At 51.7% G+C, this 26,389-nt stretch overlaps 8 protein-coding genes across 8 annotated transcripts; 5 read left to right on the forward strand and 3 right to left on the reverse strand.

Moving 5' to 3' along the window:
* Positions 1 to 1,242: 1,242 nt before the first annotated feature.
* On the forward strand, positions 1,243 to 7,161 carry Z519_04604 (uncharacterized protein; the record flags this gene model as incomplete). The annotated part of the gene is made up of 2 exons (XM_016762350.1): positions 1,243 to 1,250; positions 1,308 to 7,161. 2 exons carry the CDS (start codon positions 1,243 to 1,245, stop codon positions 7,159 to 7,161), a joined length of 5,862 nt encoding a protein of 1,953 aa, XP_016621297.1.
* Positions 7,162 to 7,502: 341 nt separating this feature from the next.
* On the reverse strand, positions 7,503 to 7,999 carry Z519_04605 (uncharacterized protein; the record flags this gene model as incomplete). Its single annotated transcript, XM_016762351.1, has 3 exons — positions 7,503 to 7,618; positions 7,804 to 7,927; positions 7,997 to 7,999. 3 exons carry the CDS (start codon positions 7,997 to 7,999, stop codon positions 7,503 to 7,505), a joined length of 243 nt encoding a protein of 80 aa, XP_016621298.1.
* Positions 8,000 to 10,103: 2,104 nt separating this feature from the next.
* Z519_04606 (uncharacterized protein) lies at positions 10,104 to 11,955 on the forward strand (the record flags this gene model as incomplete). The annotated part of the gene is made up of 3 exons (XM_016762352.1): positions 10,104 to 10,846; positions 10,904 to 10,988; positions 11,077 to 11,955. The coding sequence occupies 3 exons, from the start codon at positions 10,104 to 10,106 to the stop codon at positions 11,953 to 11,955; spliced, it is 1,707 nt and encodes a 568-aa protein (XP_016621299.1).
* Positions 11,956 to 12,710: 755 nt separating this feature from the next.
* Z519_04607 (uncharacterized protein) lies at positions 12,711 to 14,154 on the forward strand (the record flags this gene model as incomplete). The annotated part of the gene is made up of 2 exons (XM_016762353.1): positions 12,711 to 13,186; positions 13,263 to 14,154. The coding sequence occupies 2 exons, from the start codon at positions 12,711 to 12,713 to the stop codon at positions 14,152 to 14,154; spliced, it is 1,368 nt and encodes a 455-aa protein (XP_016621300.1).
* A 449-nt stretch (positions 14,155 to 14,603) lies between these two features.
* Z519_04608 (uncharacterized protein) lies at positions 14,604 to 17,131 on the forward strand (the record flags this gene model as incomplete). Its single annotated transcript, XM_016762354.1, has 6 exons — positions 14,604 to 15,588; positions 15,633 to 15,750; positions 15,798 to 16,386; positions 16,470 to 16,769; positions 16,822 to 16,899; positions 16,958 to 17,131. The coding sequence occupies 6 exons, from the start codon at positions 14,604 to 14,606 to the stop codon at positions 17,129 to 17,131; spliced, it is 2,244 nt and encodes a 747-aa protein (XP_016621301.1).
* A 1,181-nt stretch (positions 17,132 to 18,312) lies between these two features.
* Z519_04609 (uncharacterized protein) lies at positions 18,313 to 21,171 on the reverse strand (the record flags this gene model as incomplete). The annotated part of the gene is made up of 1 exon (XM_016762355.1): positions 18,313 to 21,171. The coding sequence occupies one exon, from the start codon at positions 21,169 to 21,171 to the stop codon at positions 18,313 to 18,315; it is 2,859 nt and encodes a 952-aa protein (XP_016621302.1).
* A 610-nt stretch (positions 21,172 to 21,781) lies between these two features.
* On the reverse strand, positions 21,782 to 22,802 carry Z519_04610 (uncharacterized protein; the record flags this gene model as incomplete). The annotated part of the gene is made up of 3 exons (XM_016762356.1): positions 21,782 to 22,034; positions 22,091 to 22,247; positions 22,325 to 22,802. The coding sequence occupies 3 exons, from the start codon at positions 22,800 to 22,802 to the stop codon at positions 21,782 to 21,784; spliced, it is 888 nt and encodes a 295-aa protein (XP_016621303.1).
* A 908-nt stretch (positions 22,803 to 23,710) lies between these two features.
* Positions 23,711 to 24,781, forward strand: Z519_04611 (uncharacterized protein; the record flags this gene model as incomplete). The annotated part of the gene is made up of 4 exons (XM_016762357.1): positions 23,711 to 24,009; positions 24,129 to 24,207; positions 24,268 to 24,409; positions 24,486 to 24,781. 4 exons carry the CDS (start codon positions 23,711 to 23,713, stop codon positions 24,779 to 24,781), a joined length of 816 nt encoding a protein of 271 aa, XP_016621304.1.
* Positions 24,782 to 26,389: the final 1,608 nt, after the last annotated feature.

A 26,389-nucleotide genomic window follows, 5' to 3' on the forward strand; every position in this document is an offset into this window, starting at 1 on the left:
TTGAGTGCGCTGAGATGTGTAAGTTTGCAAAACCGAGCCAAGTAGACCACAGCCTGCCGGTGGCATGTCGAGATTCCACATGTCAGCTATCCATAGCCTGAGACGAGGTTTGAGATCCGGCGATGATTGCAGGTCGCTCACATTCAAAGCACACTCCTAGAGTTAGCAAGTTTTCAGAAATTCCGTGGGAGTGTATGATTCGTTTCCAACAGTGTGGACGAAACCTCGATGAGTATATTTTCGAGATTAGACGGCCTTCGAGCCCACCAGCCTCTTTGCGAGGAAACTTCGTTGCTACCCAGCACAGAATATAGTTATCGATGGATTTGAGCGAAATTTGGCACAGGCTTGTTGGTCTTCCGAGCCATCATCCTTTTGGAAAGGGTATTGCCTTGGCGCGAAGACAGTAACGTAGTAGACTGCGACGCTACGACAACTGCGACGAAAGCTGTAACTACATACCCAATGACGAACTATCTTGACTCGTAAGGCTGAATATTGGCAAATTTGTCTTTGGAATGGAACTTACGCCTAGCCCTGTTATATCTGCATATGGGCAGACATAGCTGGGTGGTAGTTTTGAGCAGTCGTAACTGCAGCTATTACAATCTGCAGACATCTTATTCTTTTCTCCTTTGTGTGATTTTGTCCTATCCGCCACGCTCTTGCTCACAACTGTCCGGCTGAGAAGAGGAAGAGGAAGTGGAAGCGGGAGGAAGCAGTGAAGCTTGGAAGGAATGTATACGAGGCGATGTCTAGTTTTAATGACCTACTATGAATAGTATAGCGTACTTGGTGTGCGCAATCCAGATTCGTGGCCTTGTGATCAGCAAATATAGCAGTGGTGGCATTATTGCAAATTTTGTACACATTTAACCTCACCGCCATTAGCTGGGAAAGGCCTTTTGCGCCTACGTATATCGGGGATGCCCATTCTAATCGGCAGAGAACAGCAGCAATAACAGCGGTCGGTTCAGGCAATAGCATCGTGAAAGCTAAGTTACCACGAGACTTTGAGCTCGAGTAGTGTTTGCGATGTGAGTGACCCTTCATGCACCAGGCTTCCTCGTCACCGGACAAGGCGTCATCACGTGACAAATATCTAGCCCGGTGGACCTGCCGCCAAGAATCCTACATCATACTTCCCTTTGTGAACTTCCGACTCCTCAATGCGCATTCTCAAACCAGCTCAGGGCGGATTTTCCGCCAACGCTGCTTGACAACGCCCCAGGCTCGGGCCAAATGGACCTGTATGCTTCCCGCTCTCCTATCATCCATGTTCTATGTTTGGACTGACGTTGTCTCAGCGGCCATGGAGGCCTGCGCCGGCAGGCCTTCTCCAAACTCGCTGCCCTCTCCTCAGTCCGATCCTCGACCCGCGAAACAGACTTTAAGCGTCTAACCTCGTCGGCGCCGTTCACCAAGTCCCAAGGAAGCGGCGGTGTCCTCGATGGAGTCCTTCGGGCTATTGCACCCACTTCTCGGGTGCCCATGTCTCCTCGCGAACTCGATGTCTTGCTTGCATTATGCGCCAGTGCCCATGACTTGCATGAGCTGTCTCATGCCGACCGCCTAGTTAAACAGTTGACTGCTTACCTGCCCGAGTCACACTCACAGGTATTCTCACCCTCGCCCTTTATCCAAGAAATCAGACCCGCCCCCTGGACCGCCCTTACGTTTCAACTTACGAAGGCCCTTCTCGTCCTCGGACTGAGGTTTCCCCCATTGAAAGATGCAGTCGCATACAGCATCAAGCTGTATACGCAGAATTGGTCTCAATCCGCCTCAGTACTCGCCGCTGTGGGTGTTGGCGAGCAAAGTCCAGACGAGGACGAAACCCAGGAGATCGCAGCCATAACGGTATCGTTGATCGGGTTTCTAGATGCGGCGGCAGCCCATGGAAATTTCTGGTCTCCCTACGAAACAGTCGAACTCATTCGGTGCTTGAAAGAAGCTTTGTCAGAACGTTTCCTGATAGCAGTTGAGACTGCCTCGTCAGCTATTCGAAATTCCACATCCCCCGATACCGCTGAACGAGACTGGAGAAAATATTTGAAGAGATTTGCCGCACAGGGCCTTCCTGTCGGCGCCATGCTATTGCAAAAAGGCTTTATGAAGCTGGTTCTTGCGTGTACGACCAGAATGTTATGCGATGAGCATACAGTAGAATGCGGAGACATACTCGATCAATACATCGCCGGGACTCACTTGAACCGCGTCAAAGATGACGGCATTACTGATGACATGGTCGAGTATCTCGTGGACATTGTCGGCGAGCAAATGCGCGTGCTGGAAGATGGCTCGGACTATCTGCAACTCAGCTCTGTCTGGCAACAGCGTCTCGCGTTTTCCGTCAAAGCATACGCTGTCGAAGCATATTTGCATTGCTTGGTTCTTGACGATGAAATAGCGGATGCTGAGGACCTTGCAGGTTGGCTTGAAGACTCGATTGCGAACCAAGTTCAGATGGCAGATATTGACCTTGCCGACATAGTGCTGAAATGCATTGCTGTGGTGGCTAAATATATACCTGAGGGTGCCAACAACTACGCCCGGGCCCTGTTGAGATTCATTGTCCGAGGCACCTCGAGACCACCAGCAGTTGCCATTGCGGCGCAAAGCCTGTCGCATATTTTGAGGATGCTGTCACATGATGCTGTCATCACAACAATATACTCATTGGGAAATGTTCTCAGTTCGCAAACAGGGGCAGAAAAGGTTCATCAGGCTCACGGGATATTGGAAATTACTGGCCAAAATGGTTCCATGTCATCCACGACAAGACTCAGGACTGGAAGTGTCATCTCGCTGTCTTTGAGTGGCGACGAAGAAACATCACTTGTCTGTGGAAATGTTGCAGATGCGATTGTTGTCATAGCTACTGAATGCAACGACAGCAAAATCATCGCTCTGGCACAGATGATGATGCTGCAAAAAGTCGGCAGGATCAGCGTGGTCGTTGACGCTCGTATTATCGAAGAAGCTGCAAAGCTTGCCATTATTGGCAAGGAAAACGAGTTCAAGGCTTTGCTCAGACTTTACACTCGACTGCATCACGAGGCTGTGGTCCAAGAAAATGCCACCGTTTCACAAGCTGTGCGCAACGGCCAAGAATACTTGGCGATCAACTTGGACAACCGATCACCACTATTCAAGATCTATGCAATGCAGCTGCTGGAACGGGTCCTTAGTAAGGGAGACGTCGTCGAAGGAGAATTCAAGCAATCCGCAGAAGTCGAACAGGCTGCGAAAGAGATAGCACCTCTTCTTAAACCTCTGTCCATTCTCGCTTCTCGGAAACCCGCTCTAACGATTGAAAGCACGCTTGCCGAAGACGGCGATGTGCTGACCATGGCCCGAGAAGTTTGGTACAACGTGGCCGTGCACGGAATCACCCTTCAGTCTCGCATCGGCCAACAGTATTATCACGAATTGCGAGTGTTGGCGATGAATTCAATGCCTCTCGTGGATGACGAACGTGCCGAGCTTTTAGAATCGGACGTGGAGATCAATACTGTTCTGCGAAGAGGAATGAACTCCCATCATATGAACGACCAAAAGAAAGCTCTGGTTTTCGCCATTCCAGATAGAGAATCTGACATCAGCAAGCTTAGCTACCAGAAGGTCGTGTTTTTGAACGCTGTATTTCTGGTCGAGAGTCTCAGAGCTGTATCTGGAAGCTGTGCCGAGATTCTTGACTACTTCTCAGACCCGACCACGCAATCCAGCCATATGGGAGCATGTCTTGGGTCGATTGCGAGCGAGGTTGTCAAAAGATACACCCAAAAAGCTGTGGCTGGAAAGGATGATGAATTCAGTGCACCCTACGTGTCTCGACAACTCGCTCGAATCCTTAGTGGGTGCTGCCATCGTAGCAGCAAGATGCAAGAAGTCGCAAGGGCGGCAGCCAACCACATCATCAGCTTTGCACCCTCTGCATTGTGTCAGAAGTCCGCCTTGTTCGCGTTACTGGAACTACTTTCTTTAATGTGGTCCAGTTGTCTCGACGCAGATACCGACGAGTACGAGTGGCGCCCTACCCTCACCTCCGCTAGAGGCAAGGTCACAGTTGAATTGTCCGACGATTACGCATTCCGAAAGCGCACACTGCAAAACCTGCATAGCGATGCCAGGAAATGGGTGACTATGGTGATGGGAGTAGCACCCTTGGATATAAAAGGCCTTCTGCAGACTTACTTATCTGAATTCGACGATACTGGCGCATACGGTCACATTTCATTGGGCAGGTCGTTTGCCCTGGAAATGGGCTCAATGATCTCTCCGACAGACCGCAGATTAAACGCCATCGACCGTAAGAACGACTCGACAGACATCAATATGGCCTCTGATTTTGTAGCTCAATACACTGCACGGCAGGAATATCGATTCACTGGTATTCCAGACCACCACCGGGACAATATTTACATGGATGACACGACTGGACGAAGATCTTCCATCCAGAGACCTACCGATCCAATGCCCATCTTGCAAGATGCACTCCTTGACCTACACAAAAGGACAAGTCAGAAGATTCATGTCAGAGCATTTGAAGTTAAAGATGTCCTCCGACGCGCAGCAGCTCTGCTCTGCCAAAGCAAAAAGTCGCAGACCGCCATCGTGCACTATCTGGTCAATATTCCCTTTGCCATTTTCACGAAAGAATCCATTAAACTTGGGATCTCTTTATGGCTCGGGGTCATTCATGAGAACACCAGGATGGAGGCTCGAATCTTGACAGAGGTTGCACAGGCCTGGGAAAGGACCATCAATCGGAAAGTCGGTGTTTTCAGTCCTAAATTCGAGCAGCCGGATCCATTTTATGTTAAAGAAGAGTTCGCTCCATCTGACAGAATTGCCCTACAAAAAGAAGCGCAAGCGGCACACAATACTATTGCCCCCCATTTCAGGTTGATGCAGTTTTTCGAAAGTCACTTCAATGCAATCAGACTTGGAAGCGCAAACACTCAGCGTACCTTTATCCGAATGCTTGAGCGAACTCTTCGGGGATTTGTCCATATCAAGGGACATCCTCTCTTGCGCGACATACAATTCCACGTTGTCCTCTTTGCTCTTCGAGTCGTCAAATTCAGCACCTGTCTGAACAAGTTGGCTATGTGGAAACTAAAAGATCTAATTCTATCTGTCGGCCTTCAGTGGTTCGCTAAGTCGCCATTTTGGTCTTTCGGAGGTAATCGGTTACAATTAAAGGCTGAAGTTCAAGTTATGCAAGATGTTCTGGTCTTGTTGCAAGGGATGCGGACACCCATCTTTCCAGCGTCGGCGACCAGGAAAGACCCCCAACAGAAACACGACTTATTGGAAGCTCTTCTCACGAACGAGATCAACCGGCTTAACGTTTGGTTGTCACCGCTTGGTCACACAGGACACCACAGTCATCCAGAGTCTCAAGTTGTCGGCTTTGTTCGAACCGCGTGGGCAGAAGATCCCGCTCTCGCCATACAACTGGTCGCCCGATTCAACCATGACCAACTTCGCCGCGATGTTCGCTTCCTGCTTATGAATCAACCGGAAAAAGCATTGCACGAGGCCAATGCAGTCGATTTGTTGCTCGGAGATGCTCTGTCTTCAGACCTGTCCTTCCAGTTGAAATATCTGCTGTACTGGTGCCCGGTCAACCCTATTCAGGCTGTAACTTACTTCATGCCCGCGTTTGGAAATCATCCGTTCGTCATCCAGTATGCAATGAGAGCCGTGGAGAGCCATTCTGTCGACGTTACTTTCTTCTATGTCCCACAGATTGTACAGAGCTTGCGTTATGATACGCTGGGATATGTTGAGCGGTACATCATCGAGACCGGCAAGTTCTCACAGTTATTCGCTCATCAGATTATTTGGAACATGAAGGCCAATGCGTACAAAGATGAAGACTCACAAGTACCGGATCCTGTCAAGCCCACGCTGGATAAGGTCATGAACAGTCTCGTCGAAAGTTTCTCCGGCGAAGACAAGGACTTCTACCAGCGCGAGTTTGCGTTCTTTAGTGAAGTGACCGATATATCGGGCAAGCTCAAGCCGTTCATCAAGAGGCCCAAGCCTGAAAAGAAAGCCAAAATCGAGGAAGAGCTTCGTAAGATCAAGGTTGATGTTGGGGTTTATCTCCCGAGCAACCCCGATGGTGTCGTGGTTGGCATTGATCGGAAATCTGGCAAGCCGTTGCAGTCCCATGCCAAGGCTCCGTACATGGCGACCTTCCGGATTCGCAAGAATAAGGATGCTTCCAATGAGGAGACGAACGAGTTGGAATCAGCACCGAAGAATCAGATCGCCAATTCCCGGTTAGGGCACAGCCGCAGAAATACGAGTGACATCTCCAACGTTGAATTGAATGATGGGAATTCTTCAACTTATGAGGTCTGGCAGAGTGCCATCTTCAAGGTCGGCGATGATTGTCGACAAGACGTCCTCGCCTTGCAGATGATTGCGGCTTTCCGCGGCATATTCAACTCTGTGGGTTTGGACGTCTACGTGTTCCCCTACCGCGTCACCGCAACGGCGCCGGGCTGTGGCGTCATCGATGTCCTTCCGAATTCCATCAGTCGCGACATGTTGGGCCGGGAAGCAGTGAACGGTCTGCATGACTATTTCATCACCAAATACGGCGGCGAACATTCCGTGCGGTACCAAGAAGCCCGCAGTGAGTTCGTGAAGAGCATGGCTGCATATTCCGTCATCACGTACCTCCTACAGTTCAAGGACCGTCACAACGGAAACATTATGATCGATGACAAAGGCCACATCCTTCACATTGATTTCGGATTCTGTTTCGATATTGCCCCCGGCGGAGTCAAATTCGAGCGCGCACCTTTCAAATTGACGCCTGAGATGATTGCCGTCATGGGCGGGGATGACCCCAATACCAGCCAACCATACCGCTGGTTTGAAGAGCTGACCATCAAAGCCTTCCTCGCCAGCAGACCCTATTGCGACAAGCTCAGTCATCTAGTGAGTCTGATGCTGGATAGCGGGTTGCCATGTTTCAAACCCGAAACGATGAGGAATTTCAAGCAGAGATTCGTGCTGGAAAAGAGTGAGAGAGAAGCTGCAGAGTTCATGTTGGGTTGTATCAAGAAGAGTGCGGCGAATGTGACAACCAAAGTGTATGATGAGTTCCAGTTAATCACCAACGGGATTCCGTACTAGTGCGAGGGCATGACAGAGGCTGCCAATTTGGGCGTTCTATTGTTATGGGAATGTTCTCATAGAGTTTCGATTGTACAGTACAATGTAATTTTCTAGCAACCTAGCCGGTAATATGATGGGAAATTTTCCCTCTCCAATTCTACTTTCCTCTCCTCAGGTTGCCCAGCGGGCCGGAATTTGACTGAAACCCAAGCCCAGTCCAATCCATGCATGCATTGACCACCAAATTTCTGCGGCGATATTGCATGCCGCTTTTCGCCTGATGCAGGCAAGGGGAGGAGAGAACTTGTAAAAAGGAAAACGGAGTTCTGTTGGAATAATATGGCCCCCGTGGATCGAATTTATTTCGACACTAGCCCGACCTTGGCCAGCAGATCGAGGAAGAGGCCCCAGAGATACGGGATCAGCTTTAATTGTTCGATGATCAGGGGCGCGACGACCACGAAAATGAGGAGCACTGTTTCCCATCCATCAGCCACAAGACTACAGGGGACGCAGATACCTTATATTCGTAGGTTCGGCCGCGAAATGAAGAGACGAGAACCACCAACGTCCCAGGGAAATAGGGAAGAAAGGGAAAAGAGGATAGCCATAGACAGGGGGGAGGGGGACGAGAACGCAATAAATAAATTGAGCACGAACCGACAGCGGCGACGCCCACAGGCGACTTCTTGGTTTCTTTCTTCTTGTACGCCGATTCGGGCTTGCCCATGCGCTTCTCGACGCCCTTGGCGTGTTTCTCGTTGGCACGGCGTTGCGCGGGAGTCTGGGCCTTTAAGGATCATCTCTGTGAGCGGGGGGGGAGAGACAAAAGTGATGGTGGGCAGGGACTGACCATTTTTGCCGCGGGTTGTTAATTGGGAGAGTTGGAACTCGGGATTTTATCGAAGTCGATGGACTCGAGGCTTTGAAGAGTGACAGATATGGTGGCAACAACCCCTTCCTTTCAATCAAAGGGAAAGGGAGGCCAAGACGTTGATTGGCAGAGTTGTTCAGATCTTGAAGTGACAAGGTGGTGGTTCTGGAGACGAGCAAATCGAAGCAAATGTCGTCAATATGTGTAGTGGCGCAGGGCAATTCTTGGACAGATGGGACCTCGAAGCCCCTCTGTGCCGTGCCGTTTGTTCTTAATATGTGGTGTAATGGATTAATATATGGAGAGAAAATGTTGACAGATATGAGGATCTGATGGTAGCGGGCCTTGATTCTCAGCCCCTTTTGCGAAGGTCGCCAGAGTGTCACGATGCCAAGATCTCATGTCACGTGCAGATAGAGACGCCGAGACGCTTATCGGTCGCACCCATAACGGGGGCGTCCAGGGCGTCTGAGCTGCTGGGGCCTCCACGGCCACCTGGGCGGATTGACTCGAAGCTTCAGGATCAGGGCTTCATCACGAACACTCCTCTTCCGTCGTCTCTGATTTACAGAACCTCTGTCTGTGAAGCCGCGCCTGGACCATATCTCAGCCACGTCAGCTCTCGATGAAGCACTGGAGAAGAACGCTGGATGCGATTTTCACGCGAGTGCCTTCCTCTTGCGACTCTTAAAAGAGAGAGACATCGGCGCGAAGAAACACCAAGAGGCGTGATGTACAGCAGGATACGGAGTGCTCTTCACCGTAAAAGCCAAGTGGCCCGTACCCTAGGTCGTCCCGATGAGAGTCATCTACAACACGATGTGACAGCAATGAAGATCCTCTCTGCTTGACCGCATATTGTCTCTGTCACCGTGCGTGCTGCTGTCCCCGAGTAGAGTGCAGGGCTGCATAGAGGCAAACGCCACCTATCCTCAAGGAAAGCGCTAGGCACGCCACAGATGAGGTCTACACCGTACAATACGATAGTTGCTTGGGCCTACGACATACATCCAAAGCTTTCAACAACGTTACCAGCAGCCTTCGGAAATAGAAGAGAAAAGCCGAGATCGTGGCGATCGTATATCAACCTTGGGTCGCTGCCACTCTGTACACAGTAGCCTCGCCTCCATGGTTCGCTCGAGGCGCTTCACCTTTTACGAGGTACCGCGTACGGTATCTTTGACCCGTTCGCGGTCCGTTCCGAGGACATCCCACACTCAGGCGACTTTCTCGGCGCCCGTTGACCGGGCTGTCCGGGAAACTCATCAGCCACTAGCTAAAACGCCTTGTCTTCCATCACCAATCCCATTCAACTCTCCATCTTCCAGCTAGCGATCTGTGCAGCAGGTTCGAATAGACATGTACTCGCTCTGGCTCTACAACAATGACAACGCATCCTTGCAGAAAAGCTCAGACCTCCAAACGTGGGGGGGCCAAATACTCAGTGCAAAAGAGCTGGTCGTGTGTAATCGTGTGCAAGGACTGATAGGTCTGTTCAGAATCTCCCATAATTTGCACGGACCATGTGTTCTCGACTACGCCTCACGATTAGGCCGATGCGTCCAATTACAGAACGGTGCTATCCAAAAATGGGAATGAACCCTGGACATCCTCGTACCACTACGAAGTCCCCTAATGGCATTGGTCGAGATTTGGACGTTGTTCCTTCACTCACTGGCATACACGTGGAAGAAGTTCTTGGGCAGTCAATCGATCAACTGCCACTACCATGTGATTGCCAGCGAGAGAAACACAGGGCATCTCGTGAGACTGGTCCAAAATACAGCTCACTTCCAGTGCATCAACCACGCTCTCTTCAACACAGTTTATCCACTTACAATGATCAGAGCCGTGCTCTATGTCCCGCAAAGTTCCTAATTACAGATTTTCCCGGCAACTGGACCGCGAGATCTCAAGCATTGAGTCTTATGCGGGCAAAATTCTTCACCCTGTGCGTTCCATCACGAGAAAGAGAGAAAAGCTGCCGGTGAGTTAGTTGTCGCTCTTGTGCTTGGGCAACATACTCAAGGCCATTACGATACCCAAGGTCCGCCCAGCTCCTATGACCGAGTCAGGCATGCATGCAATGACAAACGGGACGGCGGAGAAAGTGTCCGACGGGGAGCCGAACGGAGTTGAGACCAATGGCCTGGAGAGCACCCACTTTGACAGTGTGCATTTTGGACTGTTCCACGACCAGATTCACGACCAGGTGCAGAACCTTCAGAATGGCTTCTCTGTCGTTAAGAGCGCGGTGACGAAACTCACGGAGACATTCAACCAATACGGAGAAGTAGTAAAGACAGTGGACGAACGATACAGCAAAGACCAGGTACTCGAGGATCATGTGGATAAGTTAGAGAATGAAAATGAAACGTTGGCTTGGAGAATTGAGAGGATCAAGCAGAGCCACAAAGTGCAGCTACGCGAACAACAGAAACAGCATGCAAGGGAGGTCTCCGGACTACGATCGCAGGCAGATTCAGGAGCGCAAGAAAGAGAAAAGTACGAAAAGATGATCAAAAGCGTGAAAGAAGAGCAGGACCAAGCCATGCAGAAGGCGAAAGAAGAACTCAAGCAGAAGAAAGCCCAACTGGAAAAGGATAATGAAGATAATATTGCGAGGCTAGAGGCGGACAAAAAACAACTTGAGGAAAAGCAGAAAGATCTCGAAGGAAAGCTCGAGAAGATAAGCAAGGAGCTCGATCAAGAGAAGGAAAATCATGAGGCGACCCAGAAAAAAGCAGAGGCAGAGATCAAGGATCTCAAAAAAGCGCTTGCCAACGTGAAGGCCAAGTATGAAGTGGAAAGATTACCACAGGAACATTAGTAAGAAATCCTTCCCTCCCTGCCAATCACCCTGTCATAACTAAAGATCAATGACAGCGCGGGCCGATACAAACTTTTGGTTGAGTCGGTGGCCTCGATCGCCAGTGAATACTTCTCGGAGTTACCGGAAGAAGCTATGGATGTAAGCTTCACCTTTCCAGCACTAATTTCTGTGAGGTGTCGTTGCGGTGCACTCTGCTTGATGTCTTGCTCATGCGTTGTTTGTACAGAATCCGGTCGGTGCATATAACCAACTCAGAAGGAAGAAGAGCGCCTTTCAGGTGGTCCCAATTACCGAGTCGGAACGTGCACGGGTTCTTCGGCTTGCCTTTGTGCAAAACATCATTTTCGATGCCATCCGTGATGCCGTCTGGCAACCGTTTTTCTCTCGGCAGTACTGGAAGTCCAGACGGGACAGAAACCTCCTCAACGAGATATACATACGCCTGGCTAAGGACGGTGAAGAGATTCAAACTGACTGGAAAGTATCCACTCTGAGGGTGTTGGATCGGCTGGATGAGAAGGTGGACGTTGGAGATAAGATAGGAACTGCGATCGATCTAGATGTCATTCACAAACTCGAACCATTGTTGAGCGAAAAGCAGAAACCCGATTTCAAGTCCGAGCTGAGGAACATATTCACCAAGGCAATGGAGCTCGGCCAAGAATCACGCCGCGATCGATCACCGGTGTACATCGACACTGGTCCGCCTATGAATGGTGGCCCCGGGTGGAAGGAGTTCAGTGAAGGGTTTACCATCGAGGATACGCCAAACCCGAATCTACCCATAATCATAGGAGACAACACCTTTGAGCCACTCTGCGTATCTCCAAGGATATACCGCAAGAGTTTGGACGGAGGGGAGGATGAGGTGGTTTACCCAGGTGTCGCACTGTTCCCCAGTACCGGAATCTTCCAGCAGGGATCGATGGAATGGCAGGAACTCAGACAAAAAGAAAGAGAAATCCACAAGGCTCACAACGGTAAAGCAAGAAGAGCAAGCATGGCTTCGATCGTGGCGGGCTTGGGTATCGCACCGCTGGACCCGGCTGTGGACCTGAAACCTTCAAAGACATGGGCATCCACGACAATAGCCGAGTATGTTTAAGTGGGCGAGGCTGGCGTGATGGTTGAGACCGATCTAAAAAGTGCCTGATAATTGTACTGAGTTTGTTTAGTAGGGAAATGTTCAGGCTGGCTGGTAAAGTTAATTAATTGTGACGGCATCGGTACAGAGTGGACGTACTCGATGTTCTTGGAATCCTTTGCAGTGTAGCGACGGTGTGTCGAAATACCTTTTTTATCGTCTTGTGCCAGAGATCAGCGTTCATACGGAGGCGTAGACCTCAAGTATCATGTATCTATGCCGGTGCCCACCCCCATCAGGTCTCCGTGGGCCTTGTTGGAGAAAAAGGCTGGGTGGGCTGCTCGTTGCGATATCGGCCCAGGCCCGTGAGGGGATCATTACCTGCCCGTCAGCCGTCGGCACCCTCGCCAGGGCCAGCGACGCAACGGAGCGGACAAAGCCCGTGGGGAAAGAACGTACGGGAGTATACGCCATTTGTATAATATGACTGAAACTATCAATAGTGAGTGAGTGAATTGATACTTTTCCGCGATATCTCGCATTCTTGAAAGGAGGCGCCCGTTTGCTTCCATCGTTTGTTATTAAATCGTCTGACAACACATCGCTCTCGAGCAGGAGGCTGTATACATGTGGGTGGTGTAAGTCCAAAGGGAATAGAGACTAGATCCAGCATTGGCACCGAATAAGCGGCTTCGCTCGATCGGTGACATACTACAGAAACGCTAGCTAGAGAGGTAGCTAGGTAGGTAGTCAGGAGCCAGGAGCCAGGAAGGATCATGGCGACGCTCCGCCTCGCGGCCTGGAGCACGTCTCTACAATTCAGCGACCTGCCCGAGCCAGTCACCCAGGCCGCCGTGCGAAGTTTCTACAACTGGACGGGCTGCGCGCTGGGCGGCTCGAACCACCCGACGACCACGACAGCGCTCAAAGCCCTCGCGCCGTTCTTTGGAAAGCCCACGTCCAGCATCCTGGGCCATTCCGACGACAAGGACAAGGACGACATTGGCAGCGCAGATGCCTCCCATGCGGCTTTGATCAATGGCATCGCCTCGCACGTCCATGACTACGACGATACACATCTGGAGACCATCATCCACCCCACGGGCCCGGTGGCGAGCGCATTGCTCGCGCAGGCCGAGGCGCTCGGAAAGCCCGTCGCGGGAGAGGAATTTATCCTGGCCCTGGTGACGGGCATAGAGGCCGAGTGCAAAGTTGGGTTGGCCGTGTGGCCTAAGCATTATGACATCGGTTGGTTAGTACTTTCCTCGTGTTTCTGTCTCTGTGGATTGGTGAGTGGCAAGTAGACTGACTGACTGATTTGGTAACAGGCACATCACATCGACAACCGGCTCGATCGGCGCTGCTGTCGCGGTGGGCAAACTGCTCAATCTCACCACCAAGCAAATGGCCCACGCCATCGGCATCGCCGCCACGCAAGTCACTGGTCTCCGAGAAATGTTCGGTTCGGACACGAAATCCTTCCACGTGGGCCGGTCGGCGCAGAACGGGCTCATGGCCGCCATCCTCGCATCAAAGGGGTATACCTCTTCAACACAGGCCCTGGAAGCTAAACGCGGTTGGGTCAATGTGGTGAGCGAGACGCATAACCTGGACGAGGTAATGCCGACGTTGGGGAAAGTGTGGGAGACGGAGAAGAACTCGTTCAAGCCGTTTCCCTGCGGGATAGTCGTCCATCCGATCATCGACGGGTGTATCCAGCTGCACCGGGACATGCAAGAGCAAGGGCTATCCGCGCGGGAGATCAAGAGCGTAAAGTGCAAGGTCCATCCGCTGGTCCTGGAATTGACGGGCAAGAAGACGCCCCAGGATGGCCTGCAGGCCAAATTCAGCGTCTATCACGGCGGGGCAGTGGGCCTCGTGCTGGGTAAGGCCGGACCGACACAGTACGAGGACAACGTGGTCACCAGCCCCGAGATCGTGTCGGTCAGGGACAAGATCGCCGCCACAGCGGACGCAACGCTGGGCGCAGACGAGGCAGAGATTGTAGTCGAGTTCACCAGCACAAGCAGCGCACTCACAAGGCACGTCAAGCACGCCATCGGCAGTCTCGAGGTGCCCATGACGGATGCACAGTTGCATGAGAAGTTCATCGATCAAGTGAGTCCCGTGCTCGGGACGGAGGGGGCCAGGAAGGCCAGCGACGCGGCGTTGGCGTTGAGGGCGGTTGCGGATGTTGCTGGGATGGCGAAGACGTTATGACGATCTATTTCTGTATCTATTACGTTGACGCAGAAACTAAATACCGAGATAGGTAAAGAGGACGTTGTGTGTGGTCGGAGTGCGGGAGGCAGCCTCGCGCCATGTGCAGCCTCGTGCCAAAGTTCTCTTAAGGACCAAAGTTCCCCATGATGGGCTAGCGCTATTGTGGCTAGTGGGTGGCGCCCCTGGGTGTAGTCTTGGTCCTGGACAGCAGCCGCCTGTCGTCATTGTTGGCGGCTCAGCCTCACTAGCCTCCTTTCTTACTACCTCGAGCGGCTCGCCAGCTGGATGCAATTTCTACTGTATTGAGACTCTCTTTTCCTTTCCTTCCCGTCTGCTCATCGGTCTCTGATGCCCCTGTGTTGGCAGGCTTGTCGAGAGGCTTCGTGCATTTACCACTGGCAACTTCTAAAGCTCTACTTGTTTCGGATACCTCACGTCTGGCAAAGATGAGGCTCATTAACGTCCAGACCCTGCAGATCGAGGATTTCTCGCTGAAGCTGGTCCCTCCATACGCCATTCTCTCGCATACTTGGGAAAATGACGAAATCACATTCCAAACATGGTGTTCGCCGTGGCAATGGCCGTTGCTAAGGATGCGAGACAACAAAATCACACGGACATGTCGGCTCGCGAAGGAGCATCGTCTGGGATACGTATGGATAGATACTTGCTGCATTGATAAAACGAACAGCGCGGAGCTCAGTGAGGCCATCAACTCCATGTATAGATGGTATCAGGAGGCTTCAATATGTTTTGTCTACTTGTCCGACCTTCCAGATACTGCAGATCTGCATACCGGCTTTGCACGTTGCCGCTGGCACAAAAGGGGCTGGACATTACAAGAGCTGATAGCCCCAAGACGGGTCGAATTCTACGACCAGGCATGGCGTCCTCGAGGAAGTAAAAAAGAACATCAGGAACTTCTATCGAAATGCACGGGGATTCCTGCCCCCGTTCTCTCGGGCGAACGGCGACTAGATGCATGCTCCGTCCGCGACAGGTTGTCATGGGCATCACATCGCGAAACCACAAAGCTGGAGGACGCTGCCTATTGTCTTCTTGGGATTTTCGACGTCCACATGCCTTTGATATACGGGGAAGGCCAAAATGCGTCCTACAGACTCCAAGAGGCTATCAAAAGTCGTTACAAACAGAGGTCCGAGTCGGCACAGACCCATACAACACAGCATTCTCACAGTACTACCTGCCGCTCGGGAGCAAAATCCCCGACTTTAGCCATGTGCGTTCCACCTGAATTGATAATCTCCTGTTTCAAGGCAGATCTGTATCCCGCGAATCTCATGGATCCGAAGAATGCTAGGCAGCTCGCGCCACACAGAGAGATGCCCGAAAGTGCCATTGGTTATCTCTGCGACGATGACCTCTCATCCGTGCATGTCAGGTTTGCTGATCTCCACGCAAACCGCGGCAGTAGGTCTGCTTTTGCTTTCGTCGAGTGCCGCTGACCAGATCAGATTATAGTTACCGAAATGTATGTGATGAAGTAGGATTAGCAGAGCAGCTAGGCGATGAATCGGCTCTGATGCCGCCTGGAGAGGTCATAACAAGGGCGGATCCACGAAGCAGGTTCATGTATGCATGAGACCGCACCAACGGTACCTGTGCTGACTGTTTGGCAGATTCCTTGTGGCGTCTTCTCAAGCCAATGCCCTTCGAATCACGAAAAGAATGCTCTTCCGCGTCTTCACGCACCATCAGGTGCCGGCGCAGCATCTGAACTTGCTCTTCTTGTTCACCCAACGCAATACCTTGACCGGGGTCCGACACGATTCTTTCTGGGGCCAACTAGCCTTTGGAAAGCCGCTGCCGGGATTAGAGGCACCCGACCTTGGTAGATCTGGCAGGCATTACGAAATTTCCTTTAATCTAAAGGGCGCCGACCTCGCAAATGTTGGCTTTCGTGATCCTGCCCGCGACTGGTCTATATATAATGCCGCGATATATCATAAGCTGGACACCGTTCACGGCACGACCGTCTGGATAATCACCACTCCTGAGGGACATCTCAGCCATTCTGTCACAAAAGCGACGTTCGACTCTGATGACATTGAAAGACGTTCATCTGGAACCCCTGCTGAAAGCTACATTTCGAGCCTCAAAGTTCATACTACCCTTGCACGCTGGGCCGGGGAGTCGTGGTGGGCCTATTTCCAGTGTTTAGGGGAACTCGTTCAAAACAAGGCATTGCTTTCCCCAGACTTCTTGAAAGTGACATCTAACTAACTCGATTCTAGACGTGTTCAGCTGTTCTGACGGATTCAAAGGCAACGTACACCAAAGCCGACCTAAAGACGGTCCAAAGTTATGGAGAGAGAGTTTCAGAGGCTGTCGCCGCACTAGAGACGAATCTTCGGATACTACAGGCTCTTCGCACCTTTTACGAGAAGTTGATCGTTCACAAAGAGTTTCCCTTCGCACATGAGGTAGTACAAGCCACCCTAGACTTCTACAGTGAGCTGCAGGATATAATCCGTGACTTTGAAGGCTTGATATCATGGGGGGCCCGACTCACGAGTTTGGCTAGAGAACGGAAAGGGCTGGTAATTCACGACAAACCCCATTATGCAGTAAAGGCTAACAAGAGGTCAGATGTTGGAACTCATGCACGCCCAAACTTCCGATCGATCCCTTGAGTTGACCAAGAAGGGTGCGGAGGAGGTGGTTACATTGCGCATCCTCACCATGGTGACGCTCGTCTATTTACCGGCAACGTTCGTTTCAGTAAGCATAATGCCGATGAAGAGCGCTTGATCCGCTGTGCATTGCTGATAATTCGCAGACCTTTTTTGGCGCCGACGTTATCCGTTGGGACCCGCAATATGGGGCCGGATCGTATTCACCACAAGTACTCTGGCGGTGGCTCGTGATCACTGGGCCGTTGACCTTCATAACTCTAGTCGCTGCCTTCGGGGCTTACTGGCTATCAATGCGGTCTCGACATCGCGAGTTATGACTTCCCCAGAGAGGCATAGGTCCAACGCGGCCCCCTAGCATCTAACATGTAACCACCGTGTTCCCGTTCTTCTTATATCGAGCCCTGATCTCCATCAAATATATGAAGCCTCGACCGCTCAGCAAAACTACTCGTTGATAGATACGAGCAGACCAAGGGTGATACTATCCGGGTATCATGAGTAGCTGTCCATTTGCCTGGGCGTCTGCCACTGACGATTGCGGTCTTCCCCCCTGATGTCAAGTGCCATGGCGAAGGAGTCTGGGGACTGGGTGAATCTCTCTCAATGGGGTCGATCAGATATATCGAGAATACCCCTGTATTTGTACTTGGAGGACGAGGCGCCAATGGAAGGAAAACACAGTTTTCGGTTGCAGCGTCCGTGTGCCCTATGATATACTAGAAGCATCTAATAGACGTTTAACATGATCACCGTTGAGCAATAGGACCTGTCGTCCTGGCCTTTTAGGGGAAGTGGCTCGGTGAGTGGATCCGTTCAACAATGTGCTCGTACGGCCGTTCTCCCTGCTGGGGACGGTAAACGGTAGAGGGATATATGTAGGGGGGGACCATTGCGATCGTTGCGGTCCCGCCCTCCAAAGGCCACCCTTGGTAACATCTATAGCTAACGGTGCATAAGTTAAGGCTCACGATGAGGAGGCCGGCGACGCTAGAGAATGCGAACTCGAAACGTAACATCGTAAAATGCGAGCCAACTCAATGGATGCCAGCATCGACCTGCACGCCTCTCCGAAGCCGTGACCGTCACACCTGGACCCAGCAGGTGATATCCCTGAATTGTCGGACGAGCGACATTGCTCCCTGCTACTGTGATGGTGGCTATACTAGAACCGAAATGGTTCGAAACTGACGGCTATAACAACAGGCTGCTTTGAATCCGCTAGGATAGCCAAACAATAGGAGGTAAAGCTTTTGGCAGCACAAGGACATACTGAAGCGGCTGAAGACTCGGGTTCGCAGCCAGCCCGAGACATAGTGATAACCCAATACAAGGATTTGGTTCTGTTCGTGCTCGTTTACCACGACACCGGCAAATCTGGTGGACAATAAGGCTCAAAACTTTTCAGCCACGGTTGGAAATGTGGTGGCCGTCTCCCTGGATCAGGGCTACATAGCTCTCGCACGTGAAATCCGGGCTCGATCTGTGTGCGAGGGATAAATCAATAGACCAGGTTATCGTACCCGAAGTCCTGCCAACGGAGATCAAAGGTTTGGGGAGCGGGAAGAGGCTCGTTCAAAGATTTCAATCGCGTCTCGAGAGAGAATGCAGCCAACTGTGCTAGCTGAGAGCTGCTTCCGAGCAGATTGAGAGCTTCAATGCAACTTGTAGAATGCCTGGTCAACTCCGACACGCTGGTATTGGCGGAAATCCAGACCTGCTGCGAGGTAGTCGAAATGGGAGCGGGATTGGGTTGTTTGGTGGATGATAGCCAAACCAACAGCACTTCACACGCCCTCGTCAGAGTCTGGTTGAGGACTTCCGGCCAAGGTTCTGTGACGAGAGCCCCGTATGCACTGGCGTAGTGGAAAGGCTGCTCGTGGTTCGATAGATTGGACCCTTGCGGCTTGGCCACTCTAGCTAAGTTGGCAATCGCATAGGCATTGGCTTTCTGCAGTTCCAACACCAGTGCTGATGACTGCCGCAGCGAGCGCTGAACGGTCTCTGACCTCAAGGTCACGTCCACCAAGCCGATATAACGGGCGACAAGGAGGGCAGCTAGGTGCCAGTGACTGGCAAGGATGACGTACCAGGACTGGATTTTGAACGACAAGTGGGCGTGATTTGAGATGCAGTCCAGGATGAACTCGCCGTAGCGTTCCTGCCAATGCTCGTACACCCTCAATGTCTCCGCGATGCATCTCTCGATGACGGACGGCGGCGTCGTCTCTTTGGACAGGAGGGCCTTGATGACAGTAATTTTCCTCCACAACAGAACCTTGACCGGTGTTGCTGCTTGCAGCATTCTTTCGGCGACTCCTTGCGGCCACGGCCATCGCACGGCAGGAGCCCCAAATAAGGAGGGCAGAGCATTCGTCAGACAAGAGCCCCAAACACTGGCTTTTGAAGTAGTGTCTCTCTGGGGTTGGTTGTGTCTCCCGAGTGAGACGTCGACGCCGGCCGGACGTGAAGCTGTTTGCCCATCGTCGAGACTGAAAACCGAGTCCGAGTCAGGTATTACAGGCACGCGATCGCTCAGAACGGCCGATGTCGTGTCGCACATGACACCGAACCAGAAGAACATGTCAAACGCCTGGTAATCTTCCAGCAAAATCGGCCGTGATAAGGTCGGAGTATTTCCCGATTGAAACTGAGCTCGCACTGTCTGCTGCCGCCTGGCTGAGGAGATTCTTCTCTTCCAAGCGAGCAGATGATGTAGTGCAATCTCAAGGTATCTTTCGTTACCAACCGTAGCCTTTCTTCTTCGATCTGCGGATGGAGTAACTTGGTCCCCCGGATTGCTAGCTAACGCGGACGAAATTGACGATACATTGCCGTGAGAAGAGACAAACCTCGAATGCTCGTCACCTTCCATCTTGTCAAAGTGAGAAGGTCTCTCCGTGATGGAAAATATTATCTGGGCAAATATGAGCTCAAAAGAATCGACATTAAAGCAACAGTGGACAGCGTCAACAGCCTCATTCCAGAGGCTCTGCCGGATGAGGCGTTCGAAGTCGTAAGGATCCTTTCCATTGATATCCGAAAAGTCCTTTCCAGATGTCTGATGAGGCTGGTTGACGTCTGCTTCTGAATAGAGGGAGCGCGAACGCTGGTGTCCGTCACGAGAATGGGTCCACTGGCTAGCAAATGCCATGATTGCAAGCATGAGGGCCTTCGATGCCCTGGCGCAATCTCCACGGCTTAGAGGCTGTCTGCGGAGAGGAGAAAAAGCGTTGTCGAGCCTTCTGACCCTTTGATAAAAGCGCGTACTCGCCTGATAGGAAAGAAGCTTTCTCCTTTGGGTTGGACTCCCCAGAAGCAGCCTTGGTATCTTGTATGGGCAATTTGACTCTGTGACCCAGCAAGAGAGCGAATTCTCAAAACTGTCATGGTAAATGCTCAGCAGTCTATCGGAAATCAAGCCTTTGCTGAAGGACTGCGTAAGGTCAAACTCTCGCATGTTGAATGTGACGTCGTCCGAAATCTGCGGTGGACAAGACGGATTATTTTCCAACATTGTATCGGTGAGCAAAGCCAAGTCGCCCGATGCCTGTGAGTGATGGACGGTGTCCGTGTGGCTCAGGGGGTAGGACGTGTCGCGGTTCAACTCATCCACGCCATAGTCAGGGCCTTCGTTGTTTGATTGAGGATAGCCGAGCAGCGCGCCATACAAAGGCGAGTCCCAACTCGCAAAAGTCGCGGACTGGCCACTATCGTCAAACTTCGGTTGCTGGTCACTGAAATTGGGAGGCCCAGACCACCAGAACTCTTGTCCTTGACTGTAGTCAAAGGGAGAAGTTGAAATCACAACATTTTCCAGCCAGTTGGCACAGTCCGCTGTGATGTTGGGGGCACTGCCCATGCCCTGCTCGGACAAGCTAGTTGCTTGCTGGTCAATGATGTTGGGTTCCAGCTGATCACGTCGCGGCGCGATCCGGGTTTGCCGTGGACCATTTTTATGCCTCACAACTGCTCCGCTGGCGGGGATTGTTCTGTTCTCGGCCATCTCATCGGAACCAGCAACATTCTGGGGATGGGACTGTGATGCTGTTCGAGAGGCTGGGAGGTCTCCTCCGCTGTATCTGACAGGCTGATAACGCCTGCTGAATTTCTGCTTTAGACATTCTGGTAGCGTCCCACGAGGAAGTTCCTGGAGCCATCTGAACGTGCATTCCTTCTTCGATCGTTGACATGTTGAGCAGGCTATCGCTGCAGTACCTGCACCCGCGCTATTGGGCTGCAAGGGGTTGATGCCCAAAGAGACTGCGTTGCAAGCTCGCCGGCCCTTGCGACAATTATCGCAGCTCTGGTATTGTCTCCTCTGCCTTTTGGGCGCGTGGGATTGGAACGGTTCCGTCATTGAGGCAAGCAAGGAGGTTATAGTCGTCCACGAGAGAAAGTCTCAGAATGGCCTCCATAACAAAGCAGAAGCGTATAATATCAATATGTTCTTCAAACGGACCAGGAGAAAATTAATGTCGGGTTGACGGATAAAGGGGCTTGTCTGGGTAGTCTTAGGTCCGAGGCGCCCGGAGTGATAGCGGCAAAAACCGGCAGTGCAAGGATGCCAGTACGTACTACAAGCTTATAAAAACCGCCTGATTCGATGAGAGAAAACTGGAGTTCCAGGGGCATCGTAGACGAGACGTGAGATCGAAGATGACGTCCATAAGATACCTCAAGGGCTTCCTCGGCAGCGGTAGGCTTGCTTGACGATAGCGGCAAGGAAATGACCAAGAGGCCATGCTTGGTGATCGACCAGGGCAAAAGACGCAATGCTGTTATTTGATGATAATTTCTAGAAGACCGATCGGGAAGTTGTCCTGCTTGCCGGAGCAACCCAGGGCTATCCTTCTTGCCTCATCCATCGCGGTGCCACCCTTGGCAGTATATATGATGACTGTATCGGTTCCGCACTTATACCTCGTACTCGTACCTTCTATTACAATCGAGTCTCTCGCTTGTCTATTCTAACCACACAAATGTTCCCTCAAAAACTGCGCTTGCCTACTAGCATTCGCTTCGAAATTGGGCCCAGAATAAGCATCAAAATGCCCACCGGGCAGGATATGCAGCTGCTTAGGCTCCAAGGCCCTTGAATAGGCATCTAGGGCCAGGTCGGTCGGCGTGAGCACGTCATCTTCCGCAACTGTCATGAGTAAAGGTGTGGGTGATATGTGCTGGATGTGTGCAGACGGATTATACTCGCGAAATGCCTCGATCCTTGAAACGCCTGTTAATATTATTGTGCAGCATCAATGACCACCTGTGGTACGTACGTTTTCACAGTCACGTTGTTTTTCCAGTTGCTATTCTTGCCCCAGCTCGTGAAGAATTGATAGCTGTCTGGGGTAGGCAAGGCAGATGGTTTATGAGGGTCTTCGTCCACAACGGGCAACGAGCCGGGTGGTTTGCCAGCAGCTCTGGCCAGCCGATCTGCGCACCTCGAATGAGGACAAATATGAGGGACGGCAAAGATGATTGCGCACCTTCTTAGAAAAGCTTATTCAAACCCGCGACAAAATCCGGGCGGATGAGTCGATGAAAGTTGGACCAGCCATCAACGCAGGGCACCTGGCTGAGAACGACCTTCACCCTGCGATCAACTGCACCAACCCAAAGGACATGTCCTCCGCTGTAGGAACTGCCCCAGACACCAATCTTGTCAGGGTTGACATCCGACCTCGACTGCGCATAGGTGATTGCATCTGAGTAGTCACTCGTCTGCTGGGCCGGGATGATCTCATGACGGGGTTGTCCCTCCTTTGTATCGCTGTCACCGAATCCCCGGTTATCGTAGACCAAACAAGACAGTGGGAGGTGGGATGTAAAGTATTCGGCAAAGGTATTGAGATCCATTTCTTTCAAGGACGAAAACCCATGAGCCATAACTAGGCACGGTAGGACGCTTCCGTCACCGGAAGGCTTGTAAAACCACCCTCTCAAGGCGACATTGTCGGCCGTCTGAAAGGAGATGTCTTCGCGCGGCATGACTGCTAGCGGAATGGTTAATTATGGCTTTGTAAACTGACTTCCTTCCGAGTTGAAAGACACATTGTCGGGATTCGAGCGCATAGATAAGCCGTTGGGGTTTGGACCTCTGCTGGGCACTCCGCGGTTCTTCTTTCGTCCGTGGCGGTCATTATGGCGCTCTATCTCTCGGTAAGCACTCATCTTGTTTACTGCGGTGCCGCCAGCTACCTTTGTCAAAACATCCACAAGCCGTGGGCAGATGTATAAGATAGCGCCAAGTAACCAAGTCAGCGAGGCTGAGAGACGTCATGTGCAGCAGGGGCACCCGGCGTGGTCAGCGACCGCTAAAAACACAACTAGCACTACTACACCTCTCCAAGCGAGGAGGGAACAGTTCTTTGGTGTGTCGTCTGCTTGGTAGCGGGGATGTACGGATACCCCGGACACACCTGGCTAGAAGGGACATATCGAGAGTACACTTCCGGCCGACGGCATGCATAGTGCGGGACCGCAGCGTATCCCATTGGATATCTCAACATCTCAGCAACCCCTCTGCAGCCTCCACCTGCAGCAGTTGGAGGAACCCCTCTTGTCACTGCAAGACAAAGTCTCGGAGCCATCTTCTTGTCTGTTTGCACCTGCACAGATGCGAACCTTATCGTAACGAATTGGAAAAAGTCTGCTCTGTAGCGGTACCGCTCTCGACACGTGTCAAACAGGCGCCACTTGAGGAGCTTCTCCACGGTCGAATGGATCCATGCACATGACTATGGCAATTGAAGAGATGGCATGCGAAAAACAAATACCGGCAGATCCAGGCCTAGCAGTTGAGACATTTGTTGACACACCTAACAGTTCTCCGTCCCAACTTACAGCATGTCCAACATCCTGAGGTTGGTAAAATTGACGTCGTAGGTGGCGGAAGAATGGCTGATTCAGTATGTAGCATTACTGGACGCGTCGCCATCGTCACAGGCTCTTCGTCGGGCAATGGGAGGGCTATAGCGCTGGTGCTGGCCTCAGAAGGGGCATCTATCGTTTGCAGTGATTTGACACCTGAGATTCGAGCTGGCGGCTACGAGAAAGACCTGACTCCGACCCATGACCTAATCATCAAAACCCATGGGCAAGGCAAGGCCATCTTCCAACGGGCAGACGCTAGCTCGGAAGATGATGTCAAAGGTCTCGTCGAGTTAGCGGTTAAGACCTACGGTAGACTTGATATGTATGTTTGTCCTCACATCGTTTTGGTTCTTCCTTGCTGGATAATCCCTCGTGCTCTGATCCGTTGAATCAACCACGAAATTCCTGATAGAAGCCATGGTGACTGACGGACTCGACCAGTATGGTAAACAATGCCGGTATCTTCACGGGGCTGGCTAATATCGTCGATGAACCTGTCAGCAATTATGACAAGACAATGGTAGGGGGAGAGACGATTACCCTTCTGGGAGCTGCGTGATTTGACTGATTTTGTGGCAAGGCCGTGAACGCCAGAGGCGTGTATCTCGGCATGAAGTTCGCCATCACTCAGATGATGAAGCAAGAACCCCTACCGTCGGGAGAACGTGGATGGGTTATCAACATCGCCTCAATCGGAGGCCAAGTCGGTCTTGCCTTGGAACGTAAGTACGCCCGCTCCTTGTGTCGCCAGTCCACGATGGCTCTGGACGGGAAAGGACTGACCTATCTTCGAAAAAGCCTCGTACTGTGCAAGCAAAGGAGCAGTTGTCAACCTCACACGTCAGGTGGCTGTCGACTATGCTCCCCACAAAATTCACGTCAATGCAGTTTGCCCAGGCTTCCTGGCCACAGCAATGGTCAGGCCCTTCCTGGAGAAGAAGGAGACGAATGAAATGCTCCACCAACAAAGCCCCTGGCCTCATCTCGGAACCCCGGAAGATGTTGCAAAGGCAGTCCTCGTGCTGGCCAGTGATGCCGCGAGTTGGATGACGGGCAGTTTCTTACAGGTTGACGGTGGTTTCATTGCACGCTGACGGGCCAAGCGAGGGCTCATCCACAAGGACACTGAGCAAGACAAGACTGGAGAAAAACCTGGTGAGATGTATGCCCACCGAGTCTATTCATTTTGTAGGCCGATGGCTTACTGGTCACTGGTGTTGTCATTGTCATGATAATTCCTCGTTTCCAAACAAATGACTTGTCTGTACAGTGTTGTAAATGATCAAGGAATATATGCAGCTTGTCGCTGCTTGCCATTAGAGGAGAGACTTAGATCGAGGACGAGTGCGTGAAAACCGCAGTTTTGGGCATTCGAGCGACAACCCGTTCGAGGCCCATTTCCGGTCGGTCAAGTGTATCATTCATGGCTTCGCTCGAGGTATATTTCCTTGCGACCCCCAGTGTTCGTCCATGATCAGCATCTCGAGGAATGCGGGTCTGTGAGACTTTTGAGGGACAACAATATCTCACTGCCGGACCTGTAAGCACCATCCTCATGTTTCTCGTCTCTCACTTACCGGCCCATCGTTAATACTTATGATGAAGTAGACTAAGCATGCCCCCATCACGTGTGTATGGGCAATGCTCATTCCCACCCTCCCGTCGTCAGTCTTGCCTTGGGGGCTCCTAGTGCCGTCTTGCTTTTCTTGTGCCCCTTCTTGACTTGAAGATCCCCGTGGTCCGATGTTGCCACCAAGATCCAATGCTGGCACGGCTCCATTGTCTTGTGTCCCTCCACCAAACCGCAAGCCGCACAACCCTCTTCTAGGTAGACCTCAGCTCGACAGTATTGACCATCCAAATCCCCAAGACCCGTCGAAGCACAATTGTTTAACTGCACGTTTCGGAGCTTGGTGGAAAACCATGAAGAAATTCATCGATACATGTCAAGCCCATGGTTCATTCGAACAAGTGGAAGTTGTCCTCCCGGGGAAAGCTGCGACCAAGATAGAGGTCTTTGCGTCTTTCGGTAGGCATGGCCCATCCTTTGGGTCTACATTCTTCGCCACGGTGCCGCCATTCCCCACCCCTGGTGACTTAGAAGAGAAAGTTAATTATGATGATGATTAAAGGCGGAGGCGTTGAGATCCTACCGTTGACTCAGAGGAAACACGAACGAGCTCTTCTCTCTCGATCAAGGGAATATTTCAATCTTTGCTTGAGGGCCTCAGTTCTTCCCGGACATAGATCCTGTCAATACGGCTTTGAACCCCATCTCTCCAATCTGCAAGTGAGGAAGGCATGACAGCATCAATCTAATGTACGCACCACCCATAGAAGGCAGCCAGAGGAAATAGGATGCGGAGCGACAAGGCCCTACTGACACCAGCGAAGGTCTCATAATAGTCCACTTCCACCTCTTGCAGAACGCCACGGTCGACGAGGCGAGTCTCGTACTTGAAAATCTTGCCGTCTGCCTCCACCTCACGCTCGGCATGGAATGTTGTATGCATCAGTGATTTTAGCGGAACCTGTTTGACATCCACCTAGCTTAGCACATTCTTGCAGCAATCTAGGGCCGGCAGCACCGTGAACCGCTCCATCGACCCCGCCTCTTCACAGAGAGCATCGTTAGCCGCTATGACAGTGACATCAAGCCAAAGCGTTGTGATGTCCACTTCAACGCGAATTTTTCTCTGATG

This window comes from Cladophialophora bantiana (assembly GCF_000835475.1).
Source record: "Cladophialophora bantiana CBS 173.52 unplaced genomic scaffold supercont1.6, whole genome shotgun sequence".
Lineage (NCBI taxonomy): Eukaryota > Fungi > Ascomycota > Eurotiomycetes > Chaetothyriales > Herpotrichiellaceae > Cladophialophora > Cladophialophora bantiana.